We start from the raw sequence: 21,130 nt of genomic DNA, 5'->3' as shown, positions 1-21,130 counted from the left end.
CTCGGGCAGTGTTATGTTATTTATTATAAATTCCTCTGTAGGTTCAAATCCCATTACCAGACTTGAACACAAAATCTAGCCTGATACTCCAGTTCAGTGCTAAAGGTAGCAAGCCAGCTGTCTTTCTGATGAGCAAGGCTCTTCTACAATTTCAGGTAGAAGTAAAAGATCCTAAGGCACCATTTCTAAGAGGAGCAGGGGAGTTCTCCCCAGTGTCCTGGCCAATATTACCCTTCAATCAACATGGCTGAAAAAGAAATATAATCATCACCACATTTCTGGTTGTGGGACCTTGCTGTGTGCAAATTACCCACCATACTACAACAGTTACTATATTTCAAAAGTACTTCATTGCCTGAAAAGCACTTTGGGATGCCCTGAAGTTGATCCGGAACCAAAGAAACCAAATGTAATGGTTATCAGAAAAGTTGCTAACTTCTAGATTGTGCAGCTCTGTACTTTACCCAACTGTTAAATCACCTCTTTTATCAGCGGTTCCCATTAACTTAATAGTTAGACATATCTTCACTGAAACAGAGTCACAATAGTGCTTTTTATGATAGCTTCTGTGATGGGTAACAGATTTAGTACTGCATAGTACTAATCGCGTGCTGAAATAAAACGGGGGGGGGGGGGGGGGGGTGGGGGGGAGAAGAGGAGGAGAGAAGACAAGTTGGGAGGGGGAGGTGAGTAATATAGGCTAACACTGTACTAGATCTATTACAACTGTAATTTTAGACTTTGTACAAATTGTACAGTAATCTTAGACACATGAAAAAGTAACATACTCAAGACATAAAACACCTAGATATAAAATATAAAGCAGTGTAGTAGTTACTAAAATTACATGCTTTCTTATTGCTACAGTGATTTTTGCTTTTCGTACTGTACCACAACTTGTTCTGAGCATATAATTTGCATAAATTATTCAAGTTTAAGAAAAAAAATCCACACGTCTGCACTTGATGCTATTGTATAGTTAATATAAACAAAATTTTCTAAGTTATCTCTTTATTAAAAGAGAAATAAAAATGTGATTTGCAACTGGAATTCTGAGGCCAAATACAAGGGGTTACACCTTGCTTTGTATTAACTATACCAACATAGTACATCTGCGGTTGGTTGGACCAGAGGAGCCAGATCTGATGTTCACCATATTCACACAATGCCTACATTTTTAAAAAATATTTTTTTTTTTTTTAAAAAGGACTATGAATGACCAGAGACTAACATTTATAATTTGTAGCAAAATTTGGTTTATGTAGAAACAAGCCATGTTTGCATTTGGATAGACTGAAATGAGTTAAAGCTAAAATTAAAAAAAGCAAATGATGCTGCAATGACTGGTCACTTGTTAAAGACCTCACTTAAGTGGTTAATTTGCACAATTTTGTACTTTTTTTTAATATACTAAACAGCATTTTTCCTTCTTTATAAACCAGAAAAAAAAACTAAACTACAGATAAATTCCCTACCTTGAGCTAGTGCTGCAGATAGGGCTGACAAAGCTGTACAGCGCAATCAAACATACTTACATCTTAGCTCATTTTACAGGTACAGCCATAATCAAGGCACAAAGATCTTCTACAAGTTATTTTCAATAAAGTTGTACAAAATAATACATTTTACAGTCTGTACAAGAATAATAATCCAGCAGTAAAATAAATGAAAATGGAGGGATGAGTAAAGGAGTGAAGGGAAGGGCAGAGGGGAAGCCAGAAGAGACAGGAAAAAAAATATCGGACCAAAGTCCAGTTAATGAACAAAGCTGAAAGGTTCATCTGTGGAGAACTAAAACAGTGTGTGTGGTTATTTCTTTCTACAATCACAGGCCAAAAGCAGTTCATCACGTTCTAGGTCCAAGGACTGCCAAAGACTATTTTTCTTTTAAAAACTCCCCTCTAAAAAGCAGTGGGGTTTTATCAGATTTCTCTCTTTTTTTTTTGCACTGTTCAGATCTGCAGGGATTCAGCATCGCCATTCCACACCTTGACAGGCCTGGATAACATCACAGAGGAGATCTAGTCTTCAGTGTGGACTTGGCACCTTCACATTTTCTGTTGCTGTGAATGGATACAGGATCGATATTATTAGCCCACAACAGTGTTGATTACCCTGGAACAGGCTTTTCCCAATTGTGTGTGGGTTTTTGTTTTCTTTAAATCCTTCAAGTACTCAGTGTTCAGGGTGTTTTGTTTTGTTTTCGGTTTCGTTAAAGTAGTAGGGAAACCCACATGGAAATGGCCGTTTAGGTGATGCCATCTCACACTGTCCGGGGGACAGAGGCAAGCAAGAAGTTCTGCTGATGTCCAGCAGGGAGAAAAGTGGAGGGGTGCATTCGGAGAGAGACTGCACCAGTTCTCTTCCACCCTGTGTGGGCAAGTTAAATGAAGAATAAAGAGTCCAAGACACAAAGACAAGTGCTCTCCATCACAATAACTCATACTGACGAAGGTGCATACGTTGAATAATGTCCCGACAGTCATTGAACACCCTGCGGATATTCTCAGTATCCACTGCACATGTAAAATGAGGGTAGCAGTAGTGCCTTCCATCGCCACTTGCTGTGCTGATTCGCTGAAAGGCAAGGGAAGAAAATAGCTAACCTTCTTTGTAAACAAAATTAAGACAGCTCAAATAAGTTGGAACAAGGTATTTTGACCAGTCTCTCCCTGCAAGACAATTTGCTACAAACACCATTCTGCAGATATTAAACTTCCATCACACTGCAGCCTTCTTATACACATTCTTGTGATGTTCACTTGTACAATCCCACAGTCCCCTTAAATCATTCCTATTTAAACTGGGCTTCACCAGGGGATTTTGAAATTTCCTTTGTCCAAGATCAGTCATAAAACAAGTTATGCGCAACATATGGCAAATCACATATTTTGGGTTTTTTTGTTAATTGTGTTTTCTGTAATTATAGTACCGTTTCCCTTTTGGCAGAGCAATTATCTTTTAGAAGCAAAGAATTGGGGTACCCAGAAATGCATCAATACTTGTAGGAAGTTCTCCACACTGAACACCTTGAAAACAGCTATCAAAGAACCCCATGCTTTTAAGTTCCTTTCTAAGTTGACGAAAAGAAAAATAGACAATGAAAATTAAGAATCACATAGTAAAACACTTTCAGCAGATAGGTAACATACAACTTGCTGGGCTTTTCTGGTTGTTCTTGTCCAGTTTTCTGAATTTTAGGGTGCAGCATCCTCTGTTAGGTCCTCTTAAGAACAGGCACCTAACCACATGTGTAGTAGGAGCAGCCAGTTAATGAAACTTTAGGGATTTATTTGATGCCCTCAAAATATTTTTTTTTAATGCTTCAGCAGTGGCTAATACTTCTCATGAAGCTTTGCATAAAACAGGAATTTTCTAGTTTTGTCTTCAACTGCAAAGGGCAACTGAAACAGATTATTGGAGCCGTTCTATGGTTTGCATTATGCTGTTCAAAAATTGGAAGTGATCCAAGATGGCATCAGAAGGTGAGCCACCATCATACTAAACTGTGTCAGCTGCTGGTGAACAAACAATCCAGGACTTACATTTGGAGTATCACTAACAATGAAATCTTATCTGGAGCCAAGACTTTATTTAAAATCTGTGTCGATAGGCCAAAATCAATAAGGACTGGGGAAGCACGCCTCAATCAACATGGTTGCTGGATGGTGCCAAACACTTCAACAGATGGAGTTCCAGAGCTTTATCTCCCAATTTGATTACGTTTATTGCTTTGTGGAATTTAAGTAAATGAAGTAAAATTGTTATATTAACAGGATAATTCCTTCAATATTTTGAAAATAACTTGTACAATTACCAAGGGCATTTATTTCCACCTCTAAATCATTGCCTGCTTCTCCATTAACTCCTCCAATGAATTCTTTACCCGTGCCTTTGTGAACTCCAGAGTCTAACCTTGTTCTTGGTTTCCCACCCTCCATAGACTCTAACTTGCACAGAACTGCTAGTGTTCTATCCCACACGGTTTCATTCATCCATCATCCCTGTTCTCACTGATGTATATGGTGTCTGTCTTTTGCTGCATTTAATTCAAAACGCTTGTCCTTACCTATAAATTCCTCTATGGCCTTGCAATGCTCCTCCAATTAGAGATCCCCTTGTGAATATTCTGTTGCTCTGACATTAATCTTTAAAATATTGTTTCAGGTTTGCTTTTTGTATCTGATCAAGTATCTTGCATACGTGTGCAAGATCCCACCTGAAACAAATCTGTGGATGAAGATTCCTAGTTTATCAAGCTGTTTCTCATTGCCCATTCTTCAAACATTGGGAATCAGCCTTGCTGTTCTCCAGTGCTCGTACAAATAATAGGCCCATCCTCAGCATGGTATCCTCATTTATTTCAAACTGTTCAGGTGGTGCTAGTTAACATTCCATTGTGTTTTTATATAGGTAACAACTTGCTTCATTAACCATCTTTAACGCAGAAAAATGTACCAAATGCACTTCACAGACACCAAAAAATTGGAGCTGCAACAAAGGCGATATTAAGAAGGGTGAGCAAAATCTTGATCAAACTGTATTTTAAACAGGGTCTTAAAGGAGGAGGTGGTGGAGAAATTTAGGGAGGCAATTCCAGAGCATGGAGATGTATGAGGTCAGATTCAGAGGACTGGAAAGATGGAGTGGTTGTAGGGTTGGAGGAGATTACAAAGATAGGCCAAATGGTATTCATGAAGGACTTTGATCATGAGGACACAAACTTTAAATTTGATCAGTCATAAGTATAAGAAATTATACTGTATATTTGATTGGCACCCCATCCACCACCACGCAGTGCGGACAATCTATAAGATGCAATGTGAAACTTGCCAAGGCTCCTTTCGACAGCATCTTTCAAACCTGTGACCTCTGCCACCTGGAAGAACAAGGGCACCAGGCACATGGGAACACCATCACCTGCAAGCTCCCCTGCAAGTCACACATTATCCTGACTTTGAAATATATCGGCATTCCTCCACTGTCACTGAGCCAAATTCCTGGAACTCCCTCCATAACACCACTGTAGATGTGCCTACTCCATATGGACTGCAGCGGTTCACAACCACCTTCTCAAGGGCAATTATCTGGGCTCATCTAATTCTGACCCCTTGAGCATCCTTGATTTTAATTGCTCTGCCATTGATGGCCAGGCTTTCAGCTGCATAGGCCCTACGTGCTAGCATTCTCTCCCTACACCTCCCAAACTCTCTACCTCTCTTCCTTTAAGATTCTGTTTAAAACCTACCTCTTTGGACAAGCTTTTGGCCATCTGCCCTAATATCGCCTTAATGTGGCTCGGTGTATAATTTTGCTTTATAACGTCCCTGCATAGTGCCTTGGGACATTTTATGTTAAAGCCACTATATAAACATCAGTTGTTGCAATTAGGGATGGCAATAAATACTGGCCTTGCTAGCAACACCCACATCCTATTAATGGATAAAAAGAAAATTAAAGAAATGTTATTCCAGAGATTTTAAAAATATAGCTGCAGGCATTACTTACCAGGAACTCATCTCGTATGAAGTATTTGGCCCTTGTGACCCTTGGATCTTCATCAGGCTCTGGTGATGCTGTTATAAATAAGGTGATATATTATGCCAATATAAAGTTTAGACTTCTTTACCAACTAGTTTTTTTTTAAAAATAAGATATACATCACTGCAAAACAAACAGTCTTGTTGGAATTTGGATGTAACCCCCGTGTAATCTACAAGTTTGCCCTACCTACACAGGCAACAGATTTTGGTACTTTAAATCACCCCAAAAAGTAAGGCAGGCTTACTCTATTTATATCAACACTTGGCAATGTTTACATACACAATATCAGCAATTAAGATGCATGTTGAACACAAGTTTAGCTTTTAAGACAAAAACAAGAAATGCTGGAATCACTCAGCAGGTCTGGCAGCATCTGTGGAAAGAGAAGCAGAGTTAACGTTTCGGGTCAGTGACCCTTCTTCGGCACTCAAGGGTCACTGACCCGAAACATTAACTCTGCTTCTCCTTCCACAGATGCTGCCAGACCTGCTGAGTGATTCCAGCATTTCTTGTTTTTGTTTCAGATTTCCAGCATCCGCAGTATTTTGCTTTTATTTTAGCTTTTAAGAACCTGGTTTCCAGTGCAGCAGGGCAGTCTTCTAAAGCCACTTTTACATTTGAGGTGAGGTTCTGGAAGAGCGATGCAGAAATGACCCACAATCTATGTGTACCACTCTCCCCTGTTCTTCCACCACCGCTCCAAATCAAGGCCAGCATAAAAGCAAATTATTTTTGAAGGCTGGGGATCCTTGATTGATGGGTGTGCTGCTCTACATATGACCCACAAAAATGTGAATCGCTGGCTTCATGAGGGCTACAGAGGCCATTTGCCTTAAAAGGCAGTATTGTCAATGGCCAGAGAACAGCACACTTCCTGTCAACTGTGCATTGATAGCTAAAGCTAAAACTACACTTGTACTTTGTGTATGAAAACGGTGAGCTTTTCTCACCCAGAACTGAACAGTCATCAAATGTCTTGCTGGGGAACAAAAATTAACAACAGGTATTTAATCTCATTATTTTAAAGATGCTTGACCTGATAGGCTTTTGTTGTTATCACCAGTGACAAGTCACTTTTAAAAATTTATATTGTATCACTTTATGGTCAGGGGATATTCCTTCATGTCCTTGTGTATAGAGACATTGTTGTGATAGCACCTCATTTCTTTACCATAGCAGAATCATGAAACTGTAAGAGGGCACACAATTTCCAAAATAACTCCAAGTATGAATAAGTAAGGAGGCAGATTAAAAACCAATTGGGACCTTATAATGTGGAGGTTGAAATCTGGTTTAAGACCAAGGATCATCATCTATATTAAAAATGTCATGTCAGCATGTACTCAGTTTATGAATTGTCACTTTTGTGTGTTAACTTCCTCCCCCAGCTATTATAAATTCCTTTGCCCACATTTACAGTGGAAACTGCCAACTGTCACAAAGCACAAAGTAATTAATTACCTCTCCTGCCACCGGTATTACTACAGCATCTTAGTATTACATTGCTCAGCTTGTCCCAGAAAAATTCATTTGTTCCAAATTGTTATGAGTTTTGTTACTTAACTATAAGTAATCATACGTAACAAAATTGAAGTGCAAAAATGGGGAGATGATGGCGCAGTGGTAATGTCACTGGACTCATAATCCAGTGGCCCAGGCTAACATGGGTTCAAATGCCACCACGGCAGCCTGTGGAATTTAAGTTCAATTAATTAACAAAAAAAATATCGACTTGAAAAGTCATCTCAGTAACAGTGCCATTGATCACTGATTGTCGTAAAAACCGATCTGGTTCACCAATGTCCTTTAAGGAGGGAAATCTGCTGTCCTTATCTAGTCTGGCCTCCAGAGCCACAGCAACATGGTTGACTCTTAACTGCCCTCTGAAATGGCCTAGCAAGCCACTCAGTTCAAGGGCAATTAGGGATGTACAACATATGCTGACCTACCAGCGACGTCCACATCCCATGAAAGAAAACAAAAGGACAGATACTTAGAAACATAGAAAGCAGGAGGAATCGGCCATTCGGCCCTGCTCTGCCATTATGTTCATGGCTGATCATCCAACTCAGTAACCTGTTCCCGCTTTCCTCCCCCCATATCCTTTGATCCCTTTCGCCCCAAGAGCTATAGAGCTACGGGGCTGAGTTTGTGCCACGGAAGCAGGAAAAAGGAGTCGGGTCTGTTTTTGGGTCAGAAATCCGCCTCCAGCGGGAAACTGATTAAAGTTCAGATTTTCACGGGGGTGAGCCCTTAATTGATATGGAGATGGGTTTCCTTTCCATTTAGTGCCAATGGGGGCGGGAACAGAGCTGGATCAGATGCAGTGCATACGAGATGAGTTTCTAGAGCAGTACGTTGAAGAAACAACTAATTAATAACCTTGCTGTAAAGGAGCCATGAGGAAATAATGACCACAATATGATAGAATTCTACATTAAGATTGAAAGATATAGTTTATTCTGAAACTAGGGTCTTAAATCTGAACAAAGGAAACTATGAAGGTATGAGGGGCAAGTTGGCTGTGGTGGATTGGGAAAATACATTAAAAGATTCGACGGTAGACAGGCAATGGCTAGTATTTAAAGTAGTATTACATGGTTTACAACAAATATACATTCCTCTAAGGCAGAAAGGTAAATCAACCGTGGCTAACAAAAGATGTTAAGGATTGCATTAGGTCAAAAGAAGCGGCTTGTAAGGTTGCCAGAAAAAAGTGGTAAGCCCGAGGATTGAGAGTCCAACAAAGGAGCACCAAGAAACTGATAAAAGGGAAAAGAGATTACGAATCTAAGCTAGCCAGAAACATAAAGGCAAACTGTAAAAGCTTCTTTAGGTATGTGAAAACGAACCCAAAACAATCAGCAAGGACGAATGCCAGTCTATTGCAGGCGCAGACAGGAGCGTTTGTGGCAGAGAATGAGGAAATGGCCAAGAGACTAAACAATTACTTTGTGTCTGCCTTCATAGAGGAAGATACAGAAGATGTCCCAGAAATACTATACTTGGGAACCAAGGGACTTGTAAAAAAAAAATGAGGAACTGAAAGTAGTTAGCATCAATAAAGAGGTAATACTCAAAAAATTAATTGGATTGAAAGTTGATAAATCCCCTGGATCAGATGAGCTACATTCCAGAATATTGAAGGAGGTGGCAATAAGAGATAGTAGATGCATTGCTGGTTATCTTTCAAAATTCTATAGATTCTGGAAGGGATCCTGCAGACTGGAAAGTAGCAAATGTAACCCCACTATTTAAGAAAGGAGAGAGAAAGCAGAAAATTACAATCCTGTAAGTTTGACATCAGTAGTAGGAAAAATGTTGGAATCTATTATAGAGGATGAGATACCTGGACACTTAGAAAATATATAATATATACAAGAAATGCTGGAACCACTCAGCAGGTCTGGCAGCATCTGCGGAAAGAGAAGCAGAGTTCATCGATGAAGGGTCACTGACCCGAAACGTTAACTCTGCTTCTCTTTCCGCAGATGCTGTCAGACCTGCTGAGTGGTTCCAGCATTTCTTGTATATATTTCAGATTTCCAGCATCCACAGTATTTTGCTTTTACACTTAGAAAATATGATTGGGCAGAGTCAACATGGAGGTGAAAAGGAAATCATGTTTGACAAACCTGTTGGGAGTTTTTTGAGGATGTTACTTGCAGCATAGATAAAACAGAACCAGGGGATGTGGTGTACTTGGATTTTCAGAAGGTTTTTGTTAAGGTCCCACACAGGAGGTTTAGTAAACAAAATTAGAGCACATGGGATTGGGGGTAACATACTGCAATGGATTGAAAATTAGTTAACAGACAGAAAGCAGAGTGTAGGAATAAATGGATCATTCTCAGGATGGCAAGGATCAGTGCCTGAGCCACAGCTGTTTACAATCTATATAAATGACTTGGACATTGGGACCAATTGTAATATTTCCAAATTTACGGATGACACAAAACGAGGAGGAAATGTAAGTTGTGAGGAGGATGCAAGGAGACTTCAAGGGGATTTGGACAGCCTAAGTGAATGGGCAAGAACATGGCAGATGGAATATTATGTGAATGAGTGTGAAGTTATCCACTTTGGTAGAAAAAAACAGAAAGGCTGAGTATTTCTTAAATGGATAGGGGTTGGGAAGTGCTGATGTCCGAAGAGACCTGGGTGTCCTTGTTTATGAGTCACTAAAAGCTAGTATGCAGGTGCAGCAAGCAATTAAGGCAGCAAATGGCACGTTGGCCTTCATTACAAGGGGATTTTGAGCACCCGAGTAAAGATGTATTGCTTCAATTGTATAAAGCCTTGGTGAAACTGCACCTGGAGTACTGTGTACAGTTTTGATCTCCTCATCTAAGGAAGAATATATTTGCCAGGGGTATATGCAGCAAGACCTGTTCTCATACACCAGTCGCTGAAGGTAAGCATGCAGGTCCAACAGGTGGTAAAAAAGGCAAATGGTATGTTGGCCTTCATAGCGAGAGGATTCGAGTACAGGAGCAGGGATGTCTTGTTGCAATTATACAGGGCCTTGGTGAGGCCACACCTGGAATATTGTGCGCAGTTTTGGTCTCCTTATCTGAGGAAGGGATGTTCTTGCTATAGAGGGAGTGCAGCAAAGGTTTACCAGACTGATTCCTGGGATGGCGGGACTGACGTACGAGGAGATCGAGTCGGTTAGGATTATATTCGCTGGAGTTCAGAAGACTGAGGGGGATCTCATAGAAACCTATAAAATTCTAACAGGACTTGACAGGGTAGATGCAGGAAGGATGTTCCCGATGGTGGAGGAGTCCAGAATCAGGGGTCAAAGTCTAAGGATACGGGATAAACCTTTCAGGACTGAGATGAGGAGAAATTTCTTCACCCAGAGAGTGGTGAGCCTGTGGGATTCACTACCACAGAAAGCAGTTGAGGCCAAAACATTGGATGTTTTCAAGGAGGAGTTAGATATAGCTCAAACAAAAACAAGAAATGCTGGATTCACTCAGCAGGTCTGGCAGCATCTGTGGAAAGAGAAGCAGAGTTAACGTTTCGGGTCACTGACCCGAAACGTTAACTCTGCTTCTCTTTCCACAGATGCTGCCAGACCTGCTGAGTGAATCCAGCATTTCTTGTTTTTGTTTCAGATTTCCAGCATCCGCAGTATTTTGCTTTTAAGTTAGATATAGCTCTTGGGTCTAAATGGATCAAAGGGTATGGGGAGAAAGTGGGAACAGTTTACTGAGTTGGATGATCAGCGATGATCATAATGAATGGCGGAGCAGGCTCAAACGGCCGAATGGCCTACTCCTGCTCCTATTTTCTATGTTTCTAAGGGGAGTCTAGGACAAGGGGACACAGTCTCAAAATAACAGGCAGGCCAGTTAAGACTGATGGAGGAATTTCTTTACTCAGAGTTGTGAATCTATGAAATTCTCTACCCCAGAGGGCTGTGGAAGCTCAATCATTGATCATGTTCAAGGCAGAAATCGATAAGATTTCTGAATACTAATGACATCAAGGAGTGTGGAGATCGTGGGGTAAAATGGCAGAGAGGTAATGATCAGCCATGATCCGTTTGAATGGCGGAGCAGGCTCGACGGGCTGAATGGCCTACTCTTGCTCCTATTTCCTATGATCATATGCTTCTCTAAGTGTGGGACTCATTTAAGGCTGCGTTTGCTGACAACGCAACCACTAGGTGACGTAGTACGTGCACATGCACAAATGCAGCCTCATGCACTGAAATGTCACTGTCTGCAATATTTTAGGCAGCTGACAGGATTAAAGATGGCGCTGCTTGATTTAAAAAAATTACGTTCAATTGCTGTGATCCCACCCCAAACAATATCCCACTTCTCTTCCCCGGTGCCACCTACCGCGCCCATCTGCTCGCCGCTCATTCCCGGCCTCGCCGCTGCCTTCCCTCAGCCACTTGCTTCCCGCTTCAACTCCAACCCCCCCACCTGTCATCCACTTGTTCCCGCCTATCCCCCCTCCCCTTCGCTCCTGCTCCCCACAGATGAAGCAAGAGCCGGAGAGAGCGAGAGGCGTAAGTTATGAATAGGCAAGGGAGAGAAGGGAGACTCCGAGCGTGAGTCTGGGGGGGGGGGGGGGCGGATGCAGAAGTTGGGTTCCTGCCAGGTGGTGGGGCTGGATGACGTTACAGTACGCAATGATGTTTTCATGCACATGCGCATATTGGTCCTGGCAAGAATGCAGGTTGTGCATGCACAGCACCTTACTGACAGCAAGAGACCGTTCTGTGCATGTGCACAGCTGGGAGGGCTCTGATGATGTCGGAGCGCCGGATGCGCCATCAGGAGTGACTTGGCTCATTTGAACACTCCATGGCAGCCATCACTGCAGCTGTTGTCCTGAGGGACAGCTCTGCAGTTTGTGCCAAAACCTTCTACTTCACCAGAGGGACGCGAGGTGCTACAGGGGAGCTGGAGGCTGGCACCAGGGCAGGGCCGCCTGCTGGATCAAATGCCAGAGGCTGTGAGGAAGGTCCTCTTCCTGGAGGCTAACAGGAGGAGGCCAATTCGTGGAGCAGGGGCACTTTTCTGCAGCATCATTTCCCTTTGCCTCTTAGCTCCTGCTACTGTTCCTCTCCCGATGATCTGTCTCCTTCCAGGGCCTGAACATGCTCAAGGTCCACACTTCCCTGGAGGATCATGTTAGGGAGAGTGCAGTAGACCATCACAATAACCGAGACCTTGCAGGAGAGTATTGGAGGTCACCACCTGATCGGTTCAGGCACCAGAATCCCATCTTCAGAAGTTCAATAGTCTGCTCAGTAGTTGTCCTGCTGAGCAGGTGGCATTGGTTGTATCGCCTCTGTCTTGGGCTCCCACAGACGGGTCAGTAGCCATCCCTTCAAGGATCCATCCACACACTTTGGGGGTCAGCGTGAAGAGCTGAGGCAACCTAGACTGGCAAAGGGTGAAGGAGTCATGGTAGCTGCAAGGAAAGCGAGCACACACATGGAGAAAACTCTTGTTGTGGTTGCAGACCAGTTGGATATTGAGGAAGTGGAAGTCCTTCCTGTTGATAGATCTCACTGGCTGGTCACTGGGTGCAATTGATGACGTCCTGCACCTGGGGCAATGCAGCAAAGTAGGTGAAACCCAATGCCCTCTGTCCCTGTGTCAGTTGTGAAATGAATGTGCTGCCCAGTTCTGGCAAAGAGGGCTGCAGTGGCCAGTGAGATACAGTGGTGTGCAGCCATTTTCTACCCTGGTGCAGACATCGCTGGCTGATAAACTGTTTCTGAAAGCTCTTAATGAGCTTTTAAGCCATCTTAATTGGCCTGACTTGAGAGAGTGGGATTCCTGTCCCGTTCTCCCCCCAGCGCTGCTCATTATTGCCAGCGCCAGGATCGGTGCTTTGAAATCGACATGCCATCTGCGGTGATATTTTTGGGACCCCCGGCCTCCATTCCCATAGTCAGTCCATGATTTCTAAATGGGGACTGAACTATGTCTTGGGTGCTCTGGTCCAATTATCCCCCAGCCTCACTTGGTCTCTGCAACACCATGGTAGACTGAACAGTTTTGTGAGCAAATGAAGTTTGGGGCTGCACAGTGGTTAGCACCGCAGCCTCATAGCTGCAGCAACCCGGATTTGGTTCTGGGTACTGCCTGTGCGGAGTTTGCAAGTTCTCCCTGTGACTGCGTGGGTTTCTGCCGGGTGCTCCGGTTTCCTCCCACAGCCAAAGACTTGCAGGTTAATAGGTAAATTGGCCATTGTAAATTTCCCCTAGTGTAGGTAGGTGGTAGGAGAATGGTGTGGATGTGGTAGGGAATATGGGATTAATGTAAGATTAGTATAAATGGGTGGTTGTTGGTCTGCACAGACTCCGTGGGCCGAAGGGCCTGTTTCGGTGCTGTATCTCTCCCTCTCTAAGTATTTTGGTCTATAATGGATTATTTATTAGATTCTTTCCATGTCACAGCATGTGAACAGTTAAAATTTGGATCAGTTAGCTGTTTCCACAGGATGAAAAGAATACATATCCCCAGAATACTGATGTGCACACTTCAGAACAAGGCAGAGATACAGCTTAGCTCACTCAAGATCGATTTGGATTGATTCCTGCTATTGGCCTTGGGTGGGGACATGCTTCATGGAGACACACATTTAGAACTATCAATGGGGCAAGTTATTCCATTCAGATACAAGTATACTATGGGGCTGTTTATGATTGACCATCCACTGTAGTTAAGAGCGCAAGATAGAGTATAATATAATTTAATTGCATGGAATAGTTAAAAAGCATCATGGGATAGTTGGCATAGAAGGCTACAGTAAAGGAGGAAGTATAGATACCTCAGATGTACATTTGGTGTGATTCGACAGAAGGTTTAGAACATTTAAGAAATAAGTGAGTAAGATTAATACAGAAGTCAGTATCGAGTCAGCTGCACATTATACATCTCTCCAGATTTTAATTTCCACTGATCAGGAGACACATTAACAGGTAGCTATCCTATATAGCTATTTACTATCGCCCAAATGACTACTGGCAACACCTATGCAGTCATATTCAGCTGGCCTCAGACACCGGAAACATCAGAGGAATGTATGATGGCACTGAGAGAGCTTTTGGGCCAACCATCAAGAAGATCGCCCCCCTCAAATCTAAATCAGGGGACATAATCACTGACCAACGCAAGCAAATGGGCCGCTGGGCTGAGCACTACCGAGAACTGTACTCCAGGGAGAATGTTGTCACTGAGACTGCCCTCAACGCAGCCCAGCCTCTACCAGTCATGGATGAGCTGGACGTACAGTCAACAAAATCGGAACTCAGTGATGCCATTGATTCTCTAGCCAGCGGAAAAGCCCCTGGGAAGGACAGCATTACCCCTGAAATAATCAAGAGTACCAAGCCTGCTATACTCTCAGCACTACACGAACTGCTTTGCCTGCGCTGCGACGAGGGAGCAGTACCTCAGGACATGCGCGATGCCAATATCATCACCCTCTATAAAAACAAAGGTGACCGCGGTGACTGCAACAACTACCGTGGAATCTCCCTGCTCAGCATAGTGGGGAAAGTCTTTGCTTGAGTCGCTTTAAAGAGGCTCCAGAACCTGGACGAGTGCGTCTCCCGAGGCACAGTGTGGCTTTTATACAGAGAGATCGACCGTTGATATACTGTTCTCCCTTCGTCAGATACAGGAGAAATGCCGTGAACAACAGATGCCCCTCTACATTGCTTTCATTGATCTCACCAAAGCTTTTGACCTAGTCAGCAGACGTGGTCTCTTCAGACTACTAGAAAAGAATGGATGTCCACCAAAGCTACTAAGTATTATCACCTCATTCCATGACAATATGAAAGGCACAATTCAACATAGCAGCACCTCTTCAGACGCCTTTCCTATCCTGAGTGGCGTGAAACAGGGCTGTGTTCTCGCACCCACACTTTTTGGGATTTTTTTCTCCCTGCTGCTCTCACATGCGTTCAAGTCTTCAAAAGGAGGAATTTTCCTCCACACAAGATCAGGGGGCAGGTTGTTCAACCTTGCCCGTCTAAGAGCGAAGTCCAAAGTACGGAAAGTCCTCATCAGGGAACTCCTCTTTGCTGACGATGCTGCTTTAACATCTCACGCTGAAGAGTGTCTGCAGAGTCTCATCGACAGGTTTGCGGCTGCCTGCAACGAATTTGGCCTAACCATCAGCCTCAAGAAAACGAACATCATGGGACAGGATGTCAGAAATGCTCCATCCATCAATATTGGCGACCACGCTCTGGAAGTGGTTCAAGAGTTCACCTACCTAGGCTCAACTATCACCAGTAACCGGTCTCTAGATGCAGAAATCAACAAGCGCATGGGAAAGGCTTCCACTGCTATGTCCAGACTGGCCAAGAGAGTGTGGGAAAATGGCGCACTGACACGGAACACAAAAGTCCAAGTGTATCAAGCCTGTGTCCTCAGTACCTTGCTCTATGGCAGCGAGGCCTGGACAACGCATGTTAGCCAACAGCGACGTCTCAATTCATTCCATCTTCGCTGCCTCCGGAGAATACTTGGCATCAGGTGGCAGGACCGTATCTCCAACACAGAAGTCCTCGAGACGGCTAACATCCCCAGCTTATACACACTACTGAGTCAGCGGCGCTTGAGATGGCTTGGCCATGTGAGCCGCATGGAAGATGGCAAGATCCCCAAAGACACATTGTACAGCAAGCTTGCCACTGGTATCAGACCCACTGGCCGTCCATGTCTCCGCTTTAAAGACGTCTGCAAACGCGACATGAAGTCCTGTGACATTGATCACAAGTCGTGGGAGTCAGTTGCCAGCGTTCGCCAGAGCTGGCGGGCAGCCATAAAGATGGGGCTGAAGTGTGGCGAGTCGAAAAGACTTAGCAGTTGGCAGGAAAAAAGACAGAAGCGCAAGGGGAGAGCCAACTGTGTAACAGCCCCGACAAACAAATTTTTCTGCAGCACCTGTGGAAGAGCCTGTCACTCTCGAATTGGCCTTTATAGCCACTCCAGGCGCTGCTCCACACACCACTGACCACCTCCAGGCGCTTACCCATTGTCTCTCGAGATAAGGAGGCCAAAGAAGATCACCCAAAATCAAAATTATCCCTAATATGTCTGAACTGGGCTGCTAACGTACTGGAAAAGTGTAAACATTTGCATTGTGCAAGTTTCTCTCATCTATGGATGAGATAAAACTATTTATATTGTAGTGAGAATTAAGTATATTTGGTGCAACATTGCCACCTACTGGTGTAGCAGCATATGACACAGTAGCCTAGCGTTAATAGGTTCAAAGCAAGTCACCCAACATTCCTTAGGAATTGCTCATCCAGCACTGTGAGTTTTAGAACAAGGCATGACTCAACTGCAAGCTGCCTGGTGAGCTGTAAACTCATATTCTTATTTCCTCTGCAGCCTACTCTCTATATTTACTTATTTTAAACAAAGGTATATTAGATCCCTTGCCCATCCAATAGCTTTTACAGAAAAAAACCCTAACACTAACATAAAATGGCAGCCCTGTCTGAAAGGAATGTTATTCTGCTTGAATTCAGAATAGAATGTTATGCATTTGAAAATTTCTGATGGTTGGAAAAAGTAAAATTGTTAGGCACATTTCACTGAAATTGGAGTTCATCTAAATTGTTTTACGCCCACATAGTCCAATCATTAAATTAGCACATTCAGAGCAGGCGAGGAAAAGGGGAAGGAGAAAGGTGAGAAAAAGATACAAAGTTATTTATTTATCCATACTTTGTTTCATGGAGAACAACTGGAAGTAGTTTTGTTGTTTCAGTAACACAGCACCAACCCTTAATTCGAGGGTAGGTTACTTGGCCTTTGTAGTCAGCTTCTGTATGAAGCTCCTGGCTTCTAGTTGGTGCTGCTGAGAATGAAACTCATGTATGGAAAATCACGAGTCTGCACACCACTCCTAGACAAGGAACTGTAACCAACCAAGAAACATCTCTAGCTTTAAAAGAAAAGTGCTCACCATCATCAGGTGTAGTGTAACGAGCAAACTCAGGAAAGTAGTCTTCGATTTTAGATTTCCCCGCCAACACTTTCTCCGCCAGCAAATCCTGCTTATTTAGGAAGAGAATTACAGAAATGGTCCGTAGCCACCTAGATTAAAAAAGAAGCCTCGTTCAGTGACCAATATTCTACATAAAAGAACATTTCGATTTCTTATACGTATGCTGAACTTGGCTGATCTACAAGTTTGGGGTTTCTTGTGAAACTGCACTTTCAGCCATTCTCCCACTTCTTTCTCATAATTCCCTCAGCTCGGGATTGCTTCACCAATTTTGTGAAAACCCTTCACCACACCCCCTCTTGTTTCACTTCCAATAATTTATTTGCCTCCTCTCCTGAAGGTGTATGCCACTTGAACGTTTGATGACCACCTAGTCACTGACCATTGTTATCAATGCTAATGCTATCCTGAATAAATTATGCCACCACTTAATAACCTGTGATGCACGTTGTTTCTAGCACTTGACTGCTAGCCACTTTCACAGATATTTATGTCTGTTGGTATCTATGGTATTGACCTGAATGGCTTTGATATTCTTTTTGCACAACCAAAGGAATAGAAGCCAATTCCACAGAATACAGTTCCAGAAGATGGTGACTTTATCAAATCAACCAGTTTTAAAACAAAGAATAGAGAAAGCCCATAGATCATGTACAAAAGAATTATTTGAGTTTTGCCACAGGTGGCACCTGTTCAATACTCCTGCCATTGCCAGAACATGCCAATGTAAGGGATATGAACACGTGCCTCTGACAACATCTAGGCCCTGGATTTTCAGCTGCCATTTGATACAATGGCAGATCAAGGTCTCCATAACAACTGGCCTCCATGTGACTAAATAAGGAACAGCAACATACTGCAAAGAAGAACACGAGATCTATTTATGTAAATTGTGGATCTCCACTGCAGCGCTCCCTACCAGCACTCTGAAGGCATGGTAAATTGCATTAGCTCAACAAAATGATAAAACAATTTGCTGGACTTAATTTTAAACTTGGAACTAACTTCCAGTGCATAATTTTGAAATTAGGAGTGAGATCAGGATGTACTTTTTAAAAACACACAGGGTAGTAAAAATCAAAAACTCTCCCCGTACACTCTGAAATAAAGGCTGTGGTGCTGAGTCAATTGGAAATTTTAACACTGAGATTGATAACTTTGTGCGTTATGTAAAACAAGGCAGGTAAATAGAGTTGAGGTACAGATCAGCAATCATCTAACTGACTCTTGTTCCGACGTTCCAGTATAAATATGACAGAAGTTATAAATTTACCTGTTGTTCCAGATGCTTTTGAACAGATTGAGAGCTTCTTGGAGGCGATTGGTCTGATTGTCCTCTCGTATCACCATGTTGTAACTACTGCTAGCCACCACAAATATGATAGCAGTGACATCTGAGGAAAAAATAAAAGATCTGAGGTAAATAAATTAGAAACAAAGAAGTCATGTCTCTATTTATTGGTTTATAATAATGTGACATCTATTCAAATCAGTATTAAATAGGAAAAAGCGATTATTGTTTAGTAATAGATGTGTCCAGAAAGAACAGTTTTGGTGATCGTGTTAATAATGCTAAAATGCTTTGTATTATCAATGTGATAAGCAAAACAGCTTTCAAGTCAGTAGTTTAATTCTCCCGTAATCTGAAATAAAGTCTCTGAATTTCAAGCAAGTGGAGACAATAGGATGCTATGGATCTTGGCATAGTGAGAAGTCATCGTGAGAACTGCATGTTCAGAGACACCCAAAAGGAAGCCAAGAAAATACATTATTTGTAGGGATATACAGTATATTGAGTGAAGCAGCAATATGGCCACCCATTATCTTTTCTACCTGTACAAAATTTCAGCAAACCATATGGCTATTGGAGGCAATTAGAAAAGTGTAACTTTATGCTTACATGACACTAGCTATACACAAGACGTACAATTTAAACTTTTTTGCCTAAGAATTAGGATTAGTTATGCAAACGGACACAAATTAAAAACAAGTGACAAATGTATAATATTTTACACTGGGAGAAAGAATGATCAAAAGTCTACAATGAATCACAGAAATTTACAGCATGGAAGGAGGCCAATCAGCCCATCATATCCACACCAGCTGACAAGGAACCATCCAGCCAAATCCCACTTTCCAGCTCTTGGTCCATAGCTTCGTAGATTCGGGCACTTCAAGTGCATTTCCAAATACTTTTTAATGGTTATAAGTGTTTCTGCCTCTACCACCCTTTCAGGCAGAGTTCCAGATTCCCATCACCCTCTGGGTGAAAAGATTTCCCCTAGAATCCCCTCTAAACCTCCTACCCTCTTACTCTAAATTTATGCCCCTGGTTATAGACTCCTCAACCAAGGAGAATAGGGTCTTCTTATCCATTCTATCCAGACCCCTCAATTTTATACACACCAATTTGGTCTCCCCTCAGCCTCCTGTGTTCCAAAGAAAACAATCCTAGCCTATCCGATCTTTCCTCAAAACTAAAATTCTTCAATCCATGCAACTTCCTTGTAAATCTCCTCTGTATCCTTTCTAGTGCAATCACATCTTTTCGAAAATGCAGTGATCAGAACTGCATGCAGTATTCCAGCTGTGGCACACTCCAAGGTCCCTCTGTTCCTCGATGCTTCTCAGAATCCTACCATTTATTGTGTATTCTCTTGCCTTGTTAGCCTTCCCAAATGCATTACCTCACACTTCTCCGGATAGAACGCCATTTGACACTGTTCTGCCCACCCGACTAATCCAATGATATTGCCCTGCAGGCTACAGCTTTCTTCTTCATTACGAACCACACAGCCAATTTTTGTACCATCTGTAAACTTCTTAATCATACCCCCTACATTCAAGTCCAAATCATTGATATACACCACAAAAAGTAAGGGACCTAGTAATGAGCCCTCCAGAACCCCACTGGAAACAGCCTTCCAGTCACAAAAAAAGTGACTCTTACCCTTGGTTTCCTGCCTCTGAGCCAATTTTGGATCCAACTTGCCGCTTTGCTTTGGATCACATAAGGCTTTTACATGACCAGTCTCCCATGTGGGACCTTATCAAAAAGCCTTGCTAAAATTCATATAGACTGCCTCAAATGCACTACCTTCATCAACCCTTGTTACCCCCTATAAAATATTCTATGTCAGACAGACATGACCTTCCCGTAACAAATTTGCAATGACTGCCTTTGACTAATCAGAGTATTGAAGGGATGTTTCAATATCAAGACAATATGGAGGAGTAGTTAAGAAAAAGGCAAATTGAATAATGGAATATATACCAGTGGAGTACAGATTATGCTGAGGTTTTATAATGTATTGATCAGGCCACATTTGGGGGTTGAGTGCATTTTTAATTGCCATTATTTCGGAAGTGACACACACACGAAAGTGAGTGAAGAAAGCATAAATGATTTCAAGTATGGGGGCGGGGGGGGGGGGTGCTCTAAGCAAATATTGCAGAAAGTTCAGTTCTATAGTCTGAAGAGGTATGTAAAGAAGGAGAAGGGCATTTGATCAAGATAAGTAAATAATTGAAGATTACAGATAATGTAAATTGGGAGTATTACAGCCAATGGGACAAACATAAATTAGTGAATGGTAAATTTAAAACAGATTTTGGCAAGTTTAGGATCCTGAGCAACTGGAATAATCTATCAAGGTGCTGGAATAAAATAGATTAGTTTAGTTTAGAGATACAGCACTGAAACAGGCCCTTCGGCCCATCGAGTCTGTGCTGACCATCAACCAAACAATTATACTAATCCTACACGAATCCCTTATTCCTACCACATCCCCACCTGTCCCTATATTTCCCTATCACCTACCTATACTAGGGGCAATTTATAATGGCCAATTTACCTACCAACCTGCAAGTCTTTTGGCTGTGGGAGGAAACCGGAGCACCCGGAGAAAACCCACGCAGACACAGGGAGAACTTGCAAACACCACACAGGCAGTACCCAGAATTGAGCCCGGGTCGCTGGAGCTGTGAGGCTGCGGTGCTAACCACTGCGCCACTGTAGAGATGTTCAAGGTATTTTGGATGCTAGTATGTGTGGGTTGGAGTAGCAGAGGGTTGA

The 21,130-nt window shown here is 42.6% G+C and overlaps 1 protein-coding gene across 4 annotated transcripts in view; it reads right to left on the bottom strand.

Moving 5' to 3' along the window:
- Positions 1 to 712: 712 nt before the first annotated feature.
- gnas (GNAS complex locus) overlaps positions 713 to 21,130 on the bottom strand; it is a 392,017-nt gene continuing 371,599 nt past the window's right edge. For all 4 annotated transcript variants that reach the window (XM_068048067.1, XM_068048068.1, XM_068048070.1 and 1 more), the window contains exons 9-12: positions 18,329 to 18,449; positions 17,014 to 17,144; positions 5,509 to 5,576; positions 713 to 2,577 (exon numbers count right to left, since the gene is read on the bottom strand). In XM_068048067.1, coding sequence (XP_067904168.1) covers positions 2,431 to 2,577; positions 5,509 to 5,576; positions 17,014 to 17,144; positions 18,329 to 18,449 — 467 coding nt within the window. In that variant the 3' untranslated portion in view covers positions 713 to 2,430. The remainder of the gene's footprint in view (positions 2,578 to 5,508; positions 5,577 to 17,013; positions 17,145 to 18,328; positions 18,450 to 21,130) is intronic.

This window comes from Heterodontus francisci, chromosome 16, assembly GCF_036365525.1.
Source record: "Heterodontus francisci isolate sHetFra1 chromosome 16, sHetFra1.hap1, whole genome shotgun sequence".
Lineage (NCBI taxonomy): Eukaryota > Metazoa > Chordata > Chondrichthyes > Heterodontiformes > Heterodontidae > Heterodontus > Heterodontus francisci.
Note: the sequence above shows the minus strand (reverse complement) of the source record. Positions and strands in the feature narration are given on the sequence as shown.